We start from the raw sequence: 20947 nt of genomic DNA, 5'->3' as shown, positions 1-20947 counted from the left end.
CTCTCTCACACACACACACACACACACACACACAAAATGCCACATACAGCTTTCTGAGATTTTGTGTGTTTGTGTAGTTAGAGTGACACACTACAGAAACACACCAAATCTCAGAAAGCTGCACAAATATTTTATTATTTTATTATTTTATTTTATTTTATTTTATTGTGGACTTCAAATCCCAGAGTTCCTCAGCCAGCAAAGCCAGCCAGTTGATCACCGAGGAAATAGATTAGCTAAGCGATTGATTCTGTCTGGCTGAAAGTGAAACTGCTTTTGGGCTGGAAAAAGAGCCATGCGTTCATCAGTAATCAGGTAAGTGCCTTAGAATCGCTACTCTTACTTGTAGAAAACATGTTTTCTACAAGTAAGAGTACAAGTAAGGTTCTGCTGGTGAGGAACTCAGGTGAGATCGCCAGAGGAGACTTTAAATTTTTTTTTTAAGTTTAAAGTCTCTGCCGATCTCAACTGAGGGGCGGGATCCTCAAAGGCTTTTTTTTACTTTTAAAGGCATGTTTCGGCTGAAGCAAAACCGGCTTTTAAAAGTAAAAAAAAAAACCCTCTGCAGATGGTGCGGCTCAGCAGAGGCAGGGGGGTGAGGCCAGGGATTTTTGCTACCAGTCCTCCGAACCAGCAGCCGCCATCGCTACCGGATCGCGCGAGCCGGTCCGATCCGGGAGCATTTCACCCCTGTTTCAATGTTTTTCACCTTTTCATTTTTAAAAAAAAATGTATATCGCATTAGGGTAGTTACATGGCAGGCTGTCTCTGTTGGCCAGCCAGATTAAAACATTCTACTAGTAGCACTCACGTATCAGAGATATAAATGTCATGCCTAACTGATCTGTCTGATTGTCCAGTCTGTGTAAGAGAAAGACCTGTTGTCCAGCATACTGGAAAAGCTCTTTAGATCCCGAGTAGTGTCTTTCTGTGGAATGATGGAGCATCTACCCTAGGGAGCTTTAGCTTGTGGGAAAACGGTAATTGTGATTCATTCTTCGTGATTTAAAAAGGCTGAGTAATGTCTGATTAAGATTTAATGAAGAGTAGAATAGAAGACTGAGCACTTCACAACCACATTTTGGAAATTTTGCCAGATGTCTCAACTTGCAACTGTGAATTGGGGGGCTTTCTCCTCAGCTGTAATAATTAAGTGTCACTAAAAAAAACCAGTAAGGAAAAATATTGTGGCTATTAAACTTCAACCTTAATGGTTAAACTAAACATAATGGTTTAAACTACAGTATCTGTATTTAGTGAGCCATAACTTGGAAATAAAAAATTCTGCGGCTGTATGGATTAATCTTTTTCAGATCAAAGCAGATATGAAGAAAGTGAAATGTATCTTTTCTTTTTCCACCTATCCTCAAGCAGTACTATTTGCATTGTAAGGAAATTCATAATCTACAACAGTGGGGATTTTCGTCCTGGTGCTAATATTAAATGCAGAATTTTTTTCTCCTAGGATAAGAGCAGAGGCACAGAAGAATATGTTTCATGTCATATACCTGCTGGGCTCTGGATTATTATCAGTCTCAAGCCAAAGATAGATTTAACTTTATGTCTCATTTAGTCCTAAATGAAAATTCAGATGGATGTTCAAAGATTGGCTTTTACTGAATAAGAATACTGTGTGGAATTGTCATGATCTAACATACTCTACACATTAGGGATACATTTGCTATCTGGTACTATTATTTTGTCCATTCTTTGCATCCCTGGAAGCAGGAATGCCAAAAGTTACCTCTATGGGAAAAGTAATACTGTGATTAAAGAAAATTTGAAGGTGCACATATATGATAGTTGATCTAGCTGTGAGCTGATTGGCATTATGGTATGCAAATCAAATCTGTTCGCCTGTATAGACAGTACGACCATAGCGATGTGAAATGCTGCGCTTTCTATACAAGGTAGTTGTTTCCTCACTCCTGTTGCCTTTATTTGGCAGTTGGGTTAATTTGCCCCTCGTAAGATTACTGTATATTTTAGAGGGTGAAAATCTGGTTGCGTCTTATACTTAGAATGTAGCCCCACCCAGCTTCTCAAAAAGAGGTTTCAGAGGCTGAAAGAAGCTTCAGAAAAGAAGTCCCCAAACAGAGCTTCAGAAATAAGCTCCCAAACAGAGCCTCAGAGGCTTTTTTTCTGAAGTTCTGTTTTGGAGGCTTTCAGAGGCAGAAAAAAGTTTTTTCTGAAAGGGAGTTTCAGAGGCAGAAAAAAAAACCAAAAAAAAAGCAAGGCACAGAGCTCACAACCAAGGAACCTGTTGCTAAAATTCACCTCTGGGAACAGCTGATTGGGGGTATTCTGGGAGGCCGATCCATCTGCCAATCAGCTTTTTTCTTATTTTCCTCCCCAAAAACTAAGGTGCGTCTTATACTCCAGTGTGTCTTATTCTCCGAAAAATACGGTACTTGTTGACTGAGAAACTGGAAAACTTACTGCACTGATCCGCAGTGAGAGAATAAAGAAACCGGGTTTGCCTTTCAAAACTGGGATGGGAGAAATACACATTTTCTGCTTACTTCTCTATGCTTTCCTGAGGCTGTCTTGTGTCGATGTGTACTTTGAAGGTGTTCTAAGCTACAGGTAAAATGCCCCAACCGTTTGCATTGAATAATGTTCTCTTCTTTGGGAGCATAGCCTTGGAATGGCTCTTTCAGTGACTGCCTATAGGAGAACCTTTGTAATTGTTTCATGTTTTTGTTCCATGAGTGAAAGCTGGGCTGAGGGCCCCCTCTGGCCTTTCCAAGCATACAAAGCAATGGCAGCATTTCTTACAGTCCTCTACACTGTCAAAGCATTAAAGGCTTCTTGTGGTGTGCTGGCAAGTGATTGACACTAAGCTGAAGCAGGTGCAGAGAGTGTGGCGGCTACCTCAAAGCTACATGGGAGTGATCAGCAAGACTGGGGAAACAAACTATGGGGTCCTGTGTAAGACTGTTGCATGTATGGTTCTCTGAAGGGCAGCTGGTTTTTTTTTCTTAATTGATGCTCTGAGATTGAATTGAGGGTGGGGTTACTGCAATCTTACATTTATAGTTTCTCTATAAAGCTGGTTGAACTTGGTTGAAGTTACTCTATTATTCTCTTTCTCCCTTCTGCAGATTAAGGCCTTGGAAAGATCCAGTTTGCATATATATATATATATATATATTTTATGCACGAGCCTGCATTTTATCTTCCTTAGCTATTTCTCTGACTCCTTCCTTGTGCTATTTATGTGGGCTTAAATAGCCTGGGAAACTTAAAAAAAAAAAAAGATGAAAGAATGCAGAGTTGAATGCTCTGGAAAGAAAAAAGAGCATCCCTAATCATCCACCCACTGGAATATTTTGCTCTCCCAAAGAATTGGCTTAACAAGTCCAGCTTTTATTATGCAATAGTGGCAAAAAGTTCACTGCATGGTACATGATAAGGAATAATAATTTTTTAAAAAAACGTAAAACAAAAGGAAAAAACACTTATCGATGGGTATAGTGAGTTTTCTCCCACTCCAATTGCAAGACAAGCCAAGTAGATGTGAGGGGCCCATAAATTCTCTGTTTGGAAACAAATGAGTTAAGAGGCAGAGCTTCTGAACTGGGAGGTGAGGCTTTTCTTCCCCACTGCTAACATTCCCCCCCCCTTTGCTTCTGTTCGCAGACCCAAGGAATCACCATGTGGTCCCGCTTCTTGAGAACAGTTCCTGAAGGCCAAGGCTGTCAGATTTCCATCCTAATAAAACAGTGATGATGAGAAACTGTTGGTATTTTTATCTGAGAAAGGAACTTTGAATGGATTTGCCATGGTGACATGAAAAAGGACCAGAATGGATAATGGACTGTCACAGGGGCAATGCCATACATGTATGGCCTCTTTGTGAAACTATCTCCAGTCTTTCCTGAGCTGAGACCTGGAGGGAGGGAGGGGGGAAGGGTGGGTGGGGTGGGGAAGGAACCTGAAAACTCTTTTCCAAAGCAAGGATGACTTTAGTAAGGATCCGGAGGAGCTTCCGGCAGGTATCTCCTCAAGTGGTGCTCTTCTTGCTCTTTGCCTTCTGCCTGCTCAGTGTTTTTGTCTCCGCATATTATTTATATGGGTGGAAGAGGGGACTGGAACCCTCTGGGGATATCCCGAGCCCAGACTGTGATGAACCGAAGATTGCTCCTTCACGCCTGCTACCCATAAAACCCATCAAAGTAGTAGATTCTTCTCGGACTGACCCCTTGGTCCTTGTGTTTGTGGAAAGCCTTTACTCTCAACTGGGACAGGAGATTGTGGCCATCTTGGAATCCAGTCGTTTCAAATATCTGACAGAGATCGCTCCGGGGAAGGGAGACATGCCTACATTGACTGACAAGGACCGAGGGCGCTTTGCACTTATCATCTATGAGAACATCCTGAAGTATGTGAACCTGGATGCCTGGAACCGTGAGCTCTTGGACAAGTACTGCGTAGAGTACGGTGTAGGCATCATTGGCTTTTTCAAGGTATTTCAAATTTGAGAAAGTGTTTACTGAAATGATGGGGAAAGGAGAAGCGATACACCGACTTCTGCAGATAAGATTTGAGCAACAGTGAAAAGCAGAATAGTATATGTTAACCTATTCCTACTGCACAATGAAGTTATCAAAGGGGAACTATGAAATTTCAGGTTGTAATTTCCTTTCCTGATTTCTTGTGAGATGATTCTTTGTTAATATTCCCCAAGGTCTGTTTGTGCTTCTCTGCAAAAAGAAAGTGAACTGAGTAGCTGAGTTTCCTTTATTTTTTTGACACACAGTTTTGTTTGTTTGTCTTGAAAACATCTCAGAGGCAGAGAAATGCTTCACACCTGAGATTTTTAAAAGGCCAGAGGCATGCAACACAATATTATATAACCTAATCGGATACTTACTGTATCTACAAAATGTTCCAAAATTAGTTTACTTCACATTTTATGCATAAAAGTAGACGGTAATACAAAGACATTGTAAGAAAGCTTTCTCCTAGCTATTCTCCTAGCTATGGAGCAGATGTCTCCATAGTTGCTGGCCTGAATCATTCATCTTCCTAGCATGGTTATGGTTGCTAGGAAGGGTGGGAATCTGTGATCCCAAGAGGTCACCCAAATTACTCACTGGTTTGACAAGGGAAGTCACCCCCAGGCAAAATTAAAGATGGAGAATTTCCAGAACCATGGACCCTAAAAAACTCCTCACACACTCAGTTTTGCCAAGGTTGGGATAAAGTTTGTCTTCCTCTGTCCAGACCTTCACAAGCTCCCAAGTGCTGGGAAAGGAGCTTGATGGCATTACTTGATTAGCCAAGGCAGAGATCTACAGCTGAGTACCATCAGCATACAGATGACCTCCCCCAGCTGCTTCATGTGAATGTTAAATGCAACCCTGAGGGTACCCCAAAACAGAGGCCTGGAATTGGCCATAGAGGAAAGAGGCAACCTGCACAACACCGTGAGCTCCATTTCTGGAAGAACATCATGGTATCAAAGGCCACTGAAAGGAGATACAAGATAAATGTAGTACCCCTATCCAGGGCCCACCAAAAGTAATTGCTAAGCATAACCAATGCCATTTCAGTGCTATGGTTTGGACTGAATCCTGACCAGATAATTGGTTTTTTTTTTCTAAAGCTCTCTGGAGTTGTAAGCCAACCATCTTCTCAGTAACCTTTCCCCAAACTTCCAACTGGTTTTGGGTCTAAGGTGGAACTAGAATTCACAATTTTCCAATTTTTAATCTGGTTCTTAATCAGAACTACATTTGATCTTAACTAAGCTGCTGTGGTGTGGCCTGAGGATCATAATAAAGGTTTTGATCACTGTGCCAAACTGATTGTCTGGAAGATGTTTAGGTCACAGGATTTACCCTGGTTGAATACATGTAGGCAAAATATCTTTCTCCCTCCCTCCCTCTTTCTCTTCCTCTGCCTCTCTCTCCCTGCCTCTCTCTCTCCCTCCCTCTCCCTTTCTGCCTCTCTCTGCCTCTCTCTCTCCCTCTCTCTTTCTCCCTCTCTCCCCCTCCTCTCCCTCTCTGCCTCTCTCTCTCCCTCTCTGCCCTTCTCCCTCCCTCCCTCTCTCTCTCCCTCCCTCTCCCGCTCTGCCTCTCCCTCTCTGCCTCCCTCCCTCTCCCTTTCTGCCTCTCTCCCTTCTTCTCTCTCTCTCCCTCCCTCTCTGCCTCTCTCTTTCCCTCTGTGAACATATGAACAGTGCCTTTTAAAACATTTTTTAGTTCTTAGGACTTCCATTGAGAGCCATCTATATCTGTCCCCTGAAAGCCATTTTGGGAGTGTGGGTTAAGAGTAAGTGAGGACATTAATGGACAAGGGGAATATTTTGTCCTAATCTTAGAGCATGTTTCTTAGTCCCTTATTTGACTATGTATATATATATATATATATATATATAATCTACACGCACGCAAGCACACACACACATACATATACATATATATGCGCGCACACACACACACACACATATATATATGTACATATATATATATACCTCTTACAATATTTTGAATCAAGGGCAGTGCCATTATTTATTTTGCATTAGCTTAATGGCAAAGACATGCAGCCAGATGCTCTGAGCAGCTCTGGACTCTGTGAGGAATTAAATGAACCATCATAAATTTAAATCCTGACATTTTATAATTCTCAGAGTGCACAAGCACTGGATTCTTGCTCTCTGCAACAAATCTTGAAACAAGTAACCTATTCATTTCTTATTAGGTTGCTTGTGTCTGTTCAGGGAAAAATGCCATCTGGAGTTTGAATGCTAGAGAGCAGTTCCCAGCCCCACCCCCAGATTTGTTGTTTTGTCATATTCAGCGTCACATGGAAGCGCCTTTAGGATTTCTGTCTTCAGTGCCCTCCTTCCCTTCAGTCTGCTGATATTTAAATTACAGATAAGTAATGACTAGATTCCATTCTTCCCCTTTTATAATGGGCAGCTCAGAGAAGATTTTTTTTTTAATATGGTGCCACTTGTAAAATAATTAGTTTATACAATTAACTAGCCCAACCCACTGCACAGGGTTGTGGTGGGAAAACAGGAGGCAGACAAAGTTCTCTGTATGCTTGACTCTGAGCTATATATAATCTGGATTCTTCTTCTAAGAAGAGGTTCATGTTAAAATTGGTAATAAACTGTTCCATATTCCGTTGTGAACTGGATCCTCCAGTTGCTGAAATGCATATATTAATGACATTCTTATGATTTGACTGAAGATAGTAAACATGTTGACTGTTTTAGGAACCTAATTGATAGCTTAATCAAGAGCAAAGTCTCAGTGCTTCTAAAAGAAGGGTCTGGGTGCGATAATAAGTAAAATGATTTCAACCATATTAAAATTAAACTAAAACAAAATCAAAGTTACAATAGTCTCAAAGGTGCTTTTTCAAAAGGCAACTGGACTTATTTTTCTCTGAGGAAGAAGAATACTATGTTTAGCTTCTCATTCAAGAAGCTTCATCGGTCCTGGCAGTACGGTGGGGAACAATGGAAGCAAAGGCCACATTCTGGATAGAGAGGACCATTGGTTTCAAAGAGGGGTAAAAGGGGCCATTTATGTTAAGATTGATCACCCCTCTCTCAACAGAGGGCTGCCATGCAGCAGTTCCAAGAAGATGCCATCCCCATTTGCACTCTGGTCCTCTGTGGCCTCAAGAGCTCTCAGGGAGAGCGCTAGCAACCAGATGACTGCAAAAAAATATGATACCACCCCCTTGCCCCCCAAATCCTGTCAGAAGTAATCCTTCCATTGCCCACACCATCCTGTCAGAACCGACGAAGCTTCTTGGATGAGAAGTGAAAAGTATTCTTTTTCCTCAGATGGAAAAAAACAGTCCAATTGCCTTTTGAAAAAGCACCTTTGAGACAACTATGACCTGAATGACTGAAAATATCCACAGACTTAAAGTTACAGTAGCAAGGTCACCCTCCATGCCTGTAATAACTTTCCCTACCAGTTTATATATTACAAACAAGAATTCAGCTGCGGCTTCTGGATGCTGCATGAAAGCTTTTGAATGGGGAAGCTTTTGAATTATGCATCTCTGCTCGAAGTGTTTAGTGTCCTTTGGCCTTTTAGTCCTGAAACTTGCCAAGCAACTAGGACACATTGTGCTTTCTGAACTGTAAAACAGAGAAAGTTACCTCCTTGACGGTAAGCTGAAATTCTCTTTGCTTGTTCCTGAATTTACTGTCGCCTGACAACCTCCGGTCTGCAGTTGTCATTCAGTTCATGTGATCTCTTTGCAGGCGAACGAGAACAGCTTACTGAGTGCTCAGCTGAAAGGTTTCCCCCTTTTTCTCCACTCCAACCTTGCACTGAAGGACTGCAGCATCAATCCCAAATCACCGCTGCTGTACATCACGCGGCCAAGTGAGGTAGAGAAGGGACTTCTTCCAGGGGAGGACTGGACAGTCTTCCAGTCAAACCATTCCACATATGAACCAGTCCTCCTCGCTAAAACCAAGTCAGCTGAATCCATCCCACACATGAGCATTGATGCCGCACTCCACACCACCGTCGTACAAGACTTGGGACTCCACGATGGCATCCAGAGAGTCCTTTTTGGCAACAATCTCAACTTTTGGTTACACAAACTGGTCTTTGTGGACGCTGTTTCATTCCTGACTGGCAAGAGGCTTTCACTTCCCCTTGACCGTTACATCTTGGTAGATATTGATGATATCTTTGTTGGCAAGGAAGGCACACGGATGAAGGTGGATGATGTCAAGGTAATTGTTCTTAGGCCGGCATATTGGTCTTCGTTTTACGGTTGTGGGTTGATGTGGGACCTATTGACCCTCGAGTTCATTTCATTACAGGAAAAGTTTAAATGGGTTTCATTGATGCTCAGATCAGTGACCTAGATCACAGAATTCTTGCTGCTTGTTCTATCTGCTAGCATACAGTTTGGATTGCAGGTGCCTAAACTGATTTAGCTATAGATGGGTGCACATGCACTAACATGAAACACTTTGCATAAAATGGGAAAGTTCTGTATGTGAGATGCTAGACAATTTTTTGACATCTTATGAAATATACAATTTATCTTGAAAGGAATTTGTTTTGAGGAGAGTATTTTATAAGCAACTGACCAGTAAACTCTGATCTTGGTCAAATGTTAATCAACATTTGGTCAAAGGGACGGGGGAGAAGGAGATGGGGGAACCTTTGAGCCGTATAGCAGACATTGCTAGTTACCGCAAGATGTTTTTGAAAAATTTTATTTAATGTCATTAGCTACTTTTAGAAGAACAGCAAAGAAAAACAAAAATCATACAATACACCCAGAATTACCCTGTGGTAAATAGGCAGATAATAAATTTGATAAATAAATAAATACAATAAATTGCCTTTTAAATTACTGGCTATTATTTTTCATATTTCAACAAAAGTAGAGATGGCTACTGAACCCTCTAGCTAGTCATTTAATTTTAATACATATGTATCAGTCAAAGCTTCAAATAACAGGTGCTTCCTGACTAAAGACCCAGTTTGGCAAGATCTGAATGTACTGAATGAATATTTAACATTTTTTCCTTATATAGCCTTGCTTCTAAATAGAATTGATCTAACATGAGCATGGTTCATAAAAGATATCTCAAGTGAATTTAAATATCTGTTCCTATCAGAAAGGTGATATGTGAGTCCAAAGATTGCTTTATTAATAGTAGATCTCTAAACTTTGGATATTGCAAAATATACCTGTAGTTTACAATATAGCTGTCCTGTAGAAGTAAACTTCTAGTATGGCATGTGAATAAATGAAATGCATGTATTAACACGTTAATGAAAAGAAATATCTGAACTAGCATACATTCTTGTTTCACTTTCTATGGTAGCATGGAACTTGGTGATGCTTAGCTTTTATTTTTTAACCTCTAGGGCAGTACTAAAATATTTTTCATTAAAAAAGAAGCTTCTTCCTCCCACTTTTTGGAAGTGAAAGTTGCAGCAGGAACGGTAGACTGACCCTTATGACATTCAGTCAAGTATTGCAACTCTAATGTTAGCAACAATGATTCAAGAAGACAGGCTGCTGTTTACACATTTCATTCTTGAATATGTTGTTGAATGTTTCTGAAAGTCAGTAGATGATGGTCAGCTTTTCAAAAAGCAGGAATATCGAATTTAGAATCTGTGATAGAATGTCCAGAAACTTCCAGTCTTGTGAATGATTGAACAAAGGTTTCTTTTATCTGCAGTAATCCATACTCATGCAGTAATTCATGCTATATATGGGGCTTTCCTGTGCTATATATATGGGGTTTTGGTAAGAGATTGGAAAATTCAGTAATTAACAGAATAAGAGAGTTGAAAGGTCTTCTAGTTCAACCCTCTACTCGAGCTGGAGACCGTATACCATTTCAGACAGTTGGCTGTCCAATCTCTTCTTAAAAACCTCCAGGGATGGAGCACCCACGACTTCCAGAGGCAAGCCATGCTACTGATTAGTTGTTCTAACTGATAGAAAATTACTTATTTCTAGATTGGTTTTCTCCTTGGTTAGTTTCCATCCATTGCTTCTTGTTCTACCTTCAAGTGCTTTGGAAAATAGGTTGACCCCCTTTTTTTGGTGGTAGCCCCTTAGACATTGGAACACTACTATCATGTCATCCCTAGTCCTTTTCTTTGTTAGACTAGACATACCCAGTTCCTGCAACCATTCTTCATATGTTTTAGCCTCCAGTCCCCTAATCATCTTTGTTTCTCTTCTCTACACTCTTTCTAGAATCTCAACATCTTTTTTTATATTGTAGCGACCCAAAACTGAATGCAATATTCCAAGTGAGGTCTTACCAAGGCATTATAAAGTGGTGCTAACACTTCTCATGGTCTTGAGTCTATCCCTCTGTTTATGCAGTCTAAGACTGTGTTGGCTTTTTTGGCAGCTGCAGCACACTGCTTGCTCATATTTAACTGATTGTCCACTAGGACTCCCAGATCCTTCTTAAAATTACTACTATTGAGCCAAGTACCATCTAGTTATGTAGATCCAATCTCTTCTGTAAGCTACTCTTTAAATTCTCTTTTCTCCATCCTGTAGGCTTTGTTTGATACTCAGAATGAACTACGTACCCACATCCCAAATTTCACCTTCAATCTGGGCTACTCAGGGAAATTTTTCCACACAGGTAAGAATACAATTGGCAAAGTTTTCTTTGTAGCCTCTCAAAAATTTTATCCTCTATGATTGGTGAAAATTTACCTAATATAACTGGAATATGCAAGTGTCTTAAAGCATTACAGCAACTGTAAGAATCTGAAGTCCTCCAAATTTAATCTATGACAACAGGCATCCTTTATTATCTTTTATGATGTCTAAGGCTGCTGAGATTTGTACTTTATAAACCATCTGAAAGGCCACAGGATCTCGCCTGCATTGAGTTCTGGACATGGAAATGATAGAGTTGTATATGTCTGGTTAATAAAGAAGAGTGTTTTCTCTATTCCTTTCTACTTGGGAGAACCAAGGTTTTTGGGTTAACCTTGGTGTATTCCATTTAATGCTGCTCAGTGTAGAAGTTGTCAGATTGTGTGATTATGATTTTGTGAAGCTCTGCCTTCATTTGTGGCTTAAACGTTGCTTGATGATGATGATGATGCTTTGGTCCTGGCAGGTACAGATGCGGAGGACGAGGGAGATGACCTTTTGCTCTCTTATGTGAAGGAGTTTTGGTGGTTCCCTCACATGTGGAGTCACATGCAGCCTCATCTTTTTCACAACCAATCTGTGTTGGCAGACCAAATGGCTATGAACAAGAAATTCGCCGTGGTAAGTAAAATGCTGTCCAGGACTACTGCTGGAGTGAGGAGGATGGGTTTTATAAAAAAGACAGAGGATAGTTTGACCATGTAGAATTATTAGTTTGCTTACTTCTCATCTAGAACCGGTGGCTATAACAGGTTTGTCATTGCAAAATGAAACGGGAATTGCCAGAACAGTGTGACTTTACATTAAACCACTAAAATGAGAAAGTCTTTAAATATTATGGATTTGTAACCTGTTGAATAATTATTTCAGGTAATACAACCTGAAGCATTGAATACACAGAGTGGAAAGTTTGACTAACAGAGATTCCCAAATTCATGGTGCTCCTAGTAGTTCCCAAATTGTGTGCTGTTATTTTTGTCCTTGTGTGCGTCTCCTGCAGCTACTGATCTGCAGCTGCATTTTTTTGTTAACTTTTCACGTCTGCTAAAAACAAATAATGGTTCCTATGACACCATCCAAATATCTGTTTAATATATGGTTCCAGTAAATATCATACTATTTGCCCACAAGTCTCCATTTTAAATTTAAATTGGGATTTTGTTACTGAGTAACTATTCTCCTGAAAGCTTAATACGTATCTCAAGAACCACACTGATGGTTGGTTGTGTTGCATGTGAGCTCTCAACATTGCTGTCAATGTAGAGGTTGCCTGGACGGTTCCTTTTCCTAGTAAGGATATACAGAGACAAATAGTGTTCAGGGTATCTCTAAGTGGCTCAATTCCACATTAGCATTTTTTTCTAGTTTAGTAGTGATTCGTTCCTGGTGCTCCCCAAATTTTTCCTAATGTATTGTTCTAATTTTAACATATTCATGTTACTCCAACATATCCAGATGCAGCTGTGTTGGAATGTGCACCTGTAGCAGCATAGGGGGAGGATTTGGCCAACTTAGAGCTTTCCCAGAGAGAGGCCCAGACCAAGAGACTGCATGACCCAAAGCTGGAGGGGAGAATGAGGAAAATAATTCAGGGTAACAGCACCCTAGAATCTCTCAGGATATACTAGTAGTTTAGAAGATTATAGCTTTAATTTGGCAAGATTCTGCCCACTACATGTACGCAAATAAGGATTGAACTTGGTTGGATCTTGCTGTCTTGTCTCTGGTCTTGGAACTGACATTAGGAAGTGTATGTTAAAATATTACTATACTACTTTCAGTTGAAAAATAACCTAAACACAGTTTATTCAGTCAGTGCTTTTGCTAGATAATTCCCAACATCTTTCAGCACAGTACTTACCTGACCTTGTAAAATTACTTCCTTTTTAAAAAGAGCCTGCAAAAGATACTTCTTAGGGGTATGAAGCTTTGGAAGTGTTATTCACACTATTAATTAACAAAAACTCAATTAAAAGGGAGAGGAAAACAAAGCGTAATATTGTAACTTTGCAGAAGGCGCTTCTTAAACTGCAGGTTGTCCTCAGGTTACAATGGCAGTTGGGATTGGGATTGCTGTTGCTAAGCAACGCAGTCATCAAGCACGAAGTCAAATAACCACATCACTTAGAGAGACAACAATCCCTATTGATGTTGTTAAGTCCTCGGGGATACGACGCGCTTAGAGAGAGCTGTCAGCCAACTGAAGATCATGATTGGCTAAGACGCGAGCTGCCTGAAGGAGGGAAACCTGAAGCTTCCCTATTGGTTCAGCCGTCTGACAGCTCCGTATTTAAGGAGCTGTCAGAGGGCAAACGTTGTTGTGTTGCCTCACAGAGTTCTGCCTGTTACCTGTCTGTTATTAACATTAAATAGGTTGAGTTATCGCAACCTGCCTGGCCTCAGTTATTCGCCCCCCTGGTTCTCCCTACAGAACAGATGTTATTACCCCAAGAGATGCAGGTCATTAAGTGAGAAGTGATAGCACTCCCAGATAAGGAACACGGGTTGCTGCGGGGGTGGGGATGGGAGATTTGGTGAGAGGGTGCATGAGAGTTGGAGGTGAGGTGAGGCCCAGTGCAGGCTGCACATTAGTGCAAGAAAGCCTGGGGGTGGATAGCATAGTGTAAGAGCAGGAGAGCCTGGGGTGAGGAGTGCAAGTGCAGAAAGACCGTGGAGGTGGATGGCATGGCATGAATAGAATGAATGAGCTGGAAGGAAACTTGGACGTCTTCTAGTCCATCCCTCTGTTCGAGCAAGAGAACCTATACTATACCATTTCAGACAAGTGGCTGTCTAGATTCTAGTCTCGTCTTAAAAACATCCAGTGATGGAGCACCCAGTGTAATGTATTACTGTAAGTTTTGGCGGGACTTTTAGGTGGGAAATATCTCGTTTCTGATTGGATGCAGCCTCAGGCTGAAGTGTATATAAGGAGAGGTTTTTCTCCAGAGTTTTGCTGGGTCACACTATATTAAAGAGCTGTTGTCACTAACCTGGTCTCCTGCCTCGTCAATACCCAAACTTAACATTGGCGACGAGGATGGGATATTGAGGCAGAGCACCAGAACAGAGCTGAACTCACTACGAGAATCAAACCCAGCAAGGTGACGGCGAATGCAGCGATGACCGGCTACACGCCACCCACTCCGTTTGACCCTGCCCAGGAGACATGGGGAATATATATGACCCGTTTCGAAAGTTTCCTGGAGGCAAACGAGCTACAGGGAGTCTCCGACAACCGCAAACGGGCTTACTTCATAAGCCACTGTGGGTCAGCAGTCATCGCCGTCGCAGAAGCCCTAGCGGAGCCAACACCGCTACACTCCGTATCGTGGCAGACCCTTCAGACCCTCCTGAAGAATCACTACGCACCAGCCCCGTCCAAATACGTTCGACGGTACGAGTTTGGGGAGCGAGGCAACAAGAAGGCGAGTCTATCAGCGACTACATGGCAGCCCTGAGACAAGCCTCCAAGCATTGCAGTACCGCGATCTGGACGAAGAGCTGCTGGAACAACTTATACGGGGGGTCAGAGACATCCGTTTGAGGAGACGGTTGCTAGCCAAGAGCAACCTGACATTGGCAAACGCTCTGGACGAAGCCAGAGCCCATGAGATGTCCAACCATGCAGCAGACACCTTACAAAAGCGACTCACGCCGATGGCGGGCGCAAAGCCGAGCACAGTCCACCACGAAGAAACCTATCGTGAGTCAACCAGCGAAGAGGAGGAAGAAGTCCACTACACCGAAAATCGACAAGGGAAGACCCGGAGGAATGCGGAAGTTGCGGGGGGCGACATCAGCGCCAAAGATGTAAGTTCAGGGACGCCATTTGCCGGCGGTGTGAAAGGAAGGGGCACCTGGCTCAAGTCTGCCGAGCACCCCAACCTTCCCACCGAAAATTCAAATCGCCAATCAGAGCGGCTCTGAGTCAGAGATGCAAACCCCACATTCCGCCGAAATTTCAAACCAGCCAATCAGAGCGAGATCGGCGAGGCGACCCGCGATTGGCCAGGAAAGAAAGAGCGCCAAGTCAAACCGAATGACTGTTACCATAGACCACGCAGCTACCCGCATCAAGAAAAGATCTTCACAAACCCGACAATTGAAGGCGTACCGTGCCGACTGGAAGTAGACACAGGATCAGCTATCACAATCATGTCCTGGGACACTTTTGTGAAAGCCTTGCCGACATCGCAAAGCGCAAGCTACAGAAACAACGGCCCGGGTGCAGGATTACCAGGGCAACCGCATCCCTGTTCGAGGGACAACGACCGTCGAGGTCAAGTACGGGACATACGAAAAGACCCTGCCCATCACGTTAGTCGAGGGAACCTTGCCAAGCTTGCTGGGGCTAGACTGGTTCCGGGCGTTGGGAATGGGGGTGACTGGCGTCCACCGGAGCGGATGCAACCTGCAAACGCCCTACTGGAGGAATTCGCAGACGATTCGAGGACCGTTTAGGCAAGTACAAGGGACCCCTATCTCCTTCAATTTAGACCCCAAATAGCTCCCATTAGGTTAAAGGCAAGGAGGGTTCCTTTTGCACTCAAACCTAAAATCGACAAAGAGTTAGATAAATTAGTCAGCCAGGGGATACTAGTGCCAGTTGACCATGCCAAATGGGAGACGCCAATCGTCACCCCTATAAAACCAGACGGGTCCATAAGGATTTGCGCTGATTACAAGGCTACCTTGAACAAAGCATTGCAAAAGAGCGCCTACCCAGTTCCAGTAGTGCAACACTTATTGCACTCACTAGGCACGGACAAGTTTTCGCCAAATTAGACTTGGCACAAGCGTACCAACAGCTACCCGTAGATGCTAGCACAGCTGAGGCCCAGACCATTGTAACGCACCGGGTGCCTTTAAGTGCACCCGTTACAGTTCGGGTGAGTGTGGCCCGGGCTATTCCAAAATTTGATGGAGCGGCTCCTACAAGGGTTACCGGGAGTCGTACCCTATTTCGATGATGTGTTGGTATCAGGGGAAGATTTAAGAGAACTGGGGAAGCGATTAAGGAAAGTTTTGGCCATTTTTAGGTCGGCAGGATTAAAAGTCAAAGCAAGCAAGTGTCAGATAGGGGTCGAATCTGTTGAATTTTGGGCTATAGAATAGACAAAAAGGATTCACCCCACTGAGAGCAAAGTCAAGGCGATAAAGAGAGCCCCAGCACCCAAAAACAAGACAGAACTCCAGGCTTTCCTGGGTCTGGTAAACTTTACGCCGTGTTTTTAAAAGACAAGGCAACCGTTGCTGAACCGCTGCATAAATTGCTTGGAAAAAACACTGCTTGGTCGTGGGGGAAGTCAGAGAATAGGGCATTTGAGGCAGTAAAAAGTTTGCTATCAAGCGATAGCCTGTTAATACAATACAACAACAGACTGCCGTTAGTATTGGTTTGTGATGCGTCCCCCTATGGAGTAGGAGCGGTACTTAGCCACAGACTCCCAAACGGCACTGAAGCCCCTATAGCGTTCTATTCACGAACGATGTCCCCGGCTGAGAGGAATTACAGCCAGCTAGATAGGGAGGCTCTCGCAATAGTGTCAGGGGTGAAAAAATTTCACGAATACGTTTTTGGGCGAGATTTCGAAATTGTCACTGATCACAGACCGCTATTGGGGTTACTGGCTGGCGACCGCCCAACGCCAGTAGCACTCTCACCTAGACTGACCAGATGGACTATTTTTTTGACCGCATACTCCTACAAGCTGCAGCATCGGCCTGGAAAGGAGCTGGGGCATGCGGACGCATTGAGCAGATGCCCATTGCCAGGGGAAATCGAGGACCCCACCCCGGGCACACCCGTTCTACTAATTGACTCTTTGGACTCGGGGCCAGTCACATCGCAGGAAGTGGCTCGGCCTCCTACCGGGACGTTGTTTTAAGGACTGTAATCAGTTGGGTTCAAAGGGGATGGCCGCTGCGCCGGGCGAACGTTTCAAGGAATTTGTAAAGAAAAAAGGGGAATTGTCTGTGCAAGGGGGGTGCCTGCTCTGGGGGGATAGGGTGGTAGTTCCAGAGAAGCTGAGAAAAAGTCCTGGAACTCCTGCATGAGGGTCACCCAGGAATTGTGAGGATGAAGGGTTTGGCTAGGAGCTATGTCTGGTGGCCCCTAATGGACAGGGAAATCAGTGACAGGGTTGGCCGATGCCAAGTATGTCAGGAATCCAGACCACTACCACCCACGGCCCCAGTTTTGGAGTGGGAGAAACCCCAAGGCCCTTGGTCCCGCATACACATTGATTTTGCCGGCCCCTTCCACGGCCAAACATTTCTAATTGTGGTGGATGCATTCTCCAAATGGCTGGAGATCATCCTAATGAAATCCACAACCGCTGGAGCTGTCATCTCAGCACTAAAACACCTTTTCGCCACGCACGGGCTACCGGACACCCTCGTGTCCGATAACGCCCACAGTTCACCGCAGCATTATTTGAAGGGTACCTGGCTGAAGAGGGCATCCGACATGCCCTCTCAGCGCCTGCTCCACCCGCGCCGAACGGCCTTGCTGAACGCTTTGTCCGGAGTGCGAAAGAAGCGCTATCACGAAGCGGCCCGGCGATTGGCAGGCACAAATCGACGCATTCCTAACCGTCCAACACAGGACCCCTGTGTGGCCACCGCCGCAGCCCAGCCGAGCTATTAATGGGCGGAAGCTACGGTGCCCGCTAGACCGGCTACACCGAACTACGTACAGGACGGGTTCAAAACAAAACCAGATAGAATCCGAGAGTTAAACATAGGAGACTCGGTGTGGGCACATAATTACAGCGACGGCCCTAACTGGAAGAGGGGGATAGTCATAGACAAAACGGGCCCCAAATCTTATCTAGTGGAACTAGACGATGGCAGAATCTGGAGGCGCCACATAGATCAATTAAGAAACAGATTGAGCGATAAGGCAGAATTAGGCGAGAACAGCCCTGACTATGATTTAATTAACCCCACAGCTGACCGGCGCCAAGAACAAACAGAAAGCGTAAGCAAAGAACCAAACAGAGACTTATCTGAGTCAGGCGAGGTCCAGCGACACCCTCCGGTCCCTCTAGAGGACAGCAGGTCCGAGCCGGCGAATAATCCAGGGCCGGATGGCCGGGAGGAGGAGCTCAGAGGAACGAAAAGTCCCTCCGGCAAGCTCGACTCAACTCCAGAAAGTGAACTGCGCAGGTCCGGGAGAGTCAGGAGACGCCCCACGTACCTGCAGGACTACGTAGAGAAGTAATATGCAAATATTGGCAAAGTGCCTTCTGGGAGGGAAGGAGTGTAATGTATTACTGTAAGTTTTGGCGGGACTTTTAGGCGGGAAATATCTCGTTTCTGATTGGATGCAGCCTCAGGCTGAAGTGTATATAAGGAGAGGTTTTTCTCCAGAGTTTTGCTGGGTCACACTATATTAAAGAGCTGTTGTCACTAACCTGGTCTCCTGCCTCGTCAATACCCAAACTTAACACCCATGATTTCGGAAGGCAAGCTGTTCCACTGGTTAATTGTCCTCACTGTCAGGAAGTTTCTCCTTCTCCAGGTCGCTTCTCTCTTTGATTAGTTTCCAACCATTGTTTCTTGTCTTGCACTCTGGTGCTTTATTTTGGAGAATAATTTGACCCCCTCTTCTTTGTGGCAGCTCCTCATGAGCACAGGAAGACTGGGGGGATTTACCAGAGTGACTCACAGCTGACTTTCCTATTCATGGGAAGTCAGCGGGGAAGATCGCAAATAGCAATCATGTGACCATTGGATGTTGCAACTATCAACATCCAGTTGCCAAGAGTGCAGATTGGGATCTTGTGACATGTGGGTACTGACGCCACAGTTTTGAGGACTGATTGTAACTACCTGTTGTTCAGCATTGTCGCAACTTTGAACAGTTGCTGAACAAGTGGTACACATACTGTAATCCAACACTTTGGATTGTTGCCTGGGATTTTTTCATATTCTACAGCATTGGGTTTTTTTTTTACTGCTGCTTATTCAAATGCGTTTTTAACAGCATTTCTTCATTTCCATAAAAGAATTGTTCAGATGTGAAGTAGAATATTTTCCAGTTCAGCAGGGTAGAAATTTAGTATTTGTTCACTTAACTGTCTTCTGAAAAACTGTGAAGCATGATGATTAAAAGTCATCAGGCCAGTTCTGTACAAAACCTGCTTTAAATTGAGCATAAAAGCCTGTAGAAAAAACAGGAAACAATAAGATTTATATAATGCTGGTTACTCAATCCACTCCCTGATCTGACTAATTCAGTAAGAGCAAAAAATACACTTTGAACTACATCTTAAACTAGAATTCCGCCTGGATTAGACTAAGATAAAGAAATAAAATGAATGTCTGGCTCTTCTCATTTGCAGTGTAATTATTTCATTAAAATTCCTCTGTTAGCGCTAGAGGATAACAGTTGTGAATGCCTTTTCTTAGGAACATGGCATCCCCACAGATATGGGATACGCAGTGGCCCCTCATCATTCAGGTGTGTACCCAGTCCATGTGCAACTCTATGAGGCCTGGAAACAGGTGTGGGGGATCAAAGTAACAAGCACCGAAGAATATCCACATCTCAAACCAGCCCGCTACCGAAGAGGATTTATTCACAGTGGAATCATGGTCAGTAGAAAACATATCAATCTTGTGAACTATGGTAATGAATGCAAACAGCTTGCTCCCACCCCCCAAGATTGTTTTATACAATACTAAACATAAATCAAGGAATAAACCTTTTATACCACAAATTGGTCAAGAAAGTTATAGAAAATTGTTTTTTTTAAACTTATTTTTCCTTTGTTCTTTTTTAATAAGCATAAACAACAATAAGTAATAATGCAATGTAGAATCCTTGTATTAAGCTTAAGATAGACGTGCCGGGGAAATTAGGAAATTCAGGTGGTTCAAATGAGTATAAAGATTTATTGCAAGCTTAAACTCTCTATAAGAATCTGACCAACTTGTGATCAAGGGAAATGAGTGGTAGATAAGACAGGTATTCAAGGTAGGCTGGATTTAGATCTTTGGTGGGCACGCAGGGACTCATGACTTATGACACGTTTGACCCCTCCCTTGGGCTCAGCTGGGTCATCTTCTACAAAACCTTTATTATATACCGTAATTGAATGAATTTTGCAGTTAATCATCAATGCTACGGTCAGCTCTAGATGATAGTTAATGTTGACATATTTTTTTCTCTATCTTTAAAGATTTAAATTATCTAAATCATCAGCTTTAAACTCTAGTCAATACTATATAAATACTAAAATAATGTATCATTTGTGTCTTATAACCATAAAATAAAATGTATTACTAAAAATAAAAAAGAATAAACCCAAATCAATAATATTAAATAATAAATCTGCTTAAATTAGGATTACAGTATTATGTATTCCTAATTTCATAATAAGAATTTGTCTGAGGATCACAGTTAAACTTCACTATCATTAGCTATTTTTAACTTTATAAATTAAATGTATATATTCATCAACCTACACAGATACTATTTCTGAATACAGTTTAAAGTAGTTTACATGATTTTTTTTATTTTAACCCAGCTGTCAGTCAATAACCAAATTTTAAAAAAAAACCAGATTTGATATTCTTTAATGAATTCTTGGACAGAATTATCCAACAGGTCTGTGTTGTGAGATTCTATGCAAGGATGCAACAGTAGACTCCTCTAGAAAAGGCAGTTCTCAAAACATTAGTGTCCCAGGTCATGTAGGACTTTAACGAATAAAAATATTATCTGGAATTATGCCTAAAAGCAAATTGGCAGCCACATGTAATTGGCACAAAATTAGCTGAATATGCACCT

General features: G+C 42.8%; 1 protein-coding gene across 2 annotated transcripts in view; it reads left to right on the top strand.

Annotated features, from left to right (window-relative positions):
* Positions 1 to 3938: 3938 nt before the first annotated feature.
* The window catches only part of NDST1 (N-deacetylase and N-sulfotransferase 1), a 42452-nt gene continuing 25443 nt past the window's right edge, over positions 3939 to 20947 (top strand). For both annotated transcript variants that reach the window (XM_058168983.1, XM_058168984.1), the window contains exons 1-5: positions 3939 to 4469; positions 8240 to 8722; positions 11038 to 11125; positions 11612 to 11766; positions 19564 to 19749. In XM_058168983.1, the coding sequence (XP_058024966.1) occupies positions 3963 to 4469; positions 8240 to 8722; positions 11038 to 11125; positions 11612 to 11766; positions 19564 to 19749 (1419 nt within the window). In that variant the 5' untranslated portion in view covers positions 3939 to 3962. The remainder of the gene's footprint in view (positions 4470 to 8239; positions 8723 to 11037; positions 11126 to 11611; positions 11767 to 19563; positions 19750 to 20947) is intronic.

The sequence above is a fragment of the Ahaetulla prasina genome, chromosome 2 (genome assembly GCF_028640845.1).
Source record: "Ahaetulla prasina isolate Xishuangbanna chromosome 2, ASM2864084v1, whole genome shotgun sequence".
Lineage (NCBI taxonomy): Eukaryota > Metazoa > Chordata > Lepidosauria > Squamata > Colubridae > Ahaetulla > Ahaetulla prasina.
The sequence above is the reverse complement of the archived record's forward strand: the minus strand, read 5'-3'. Positions and strand labels throughout refer to the sequence as shown.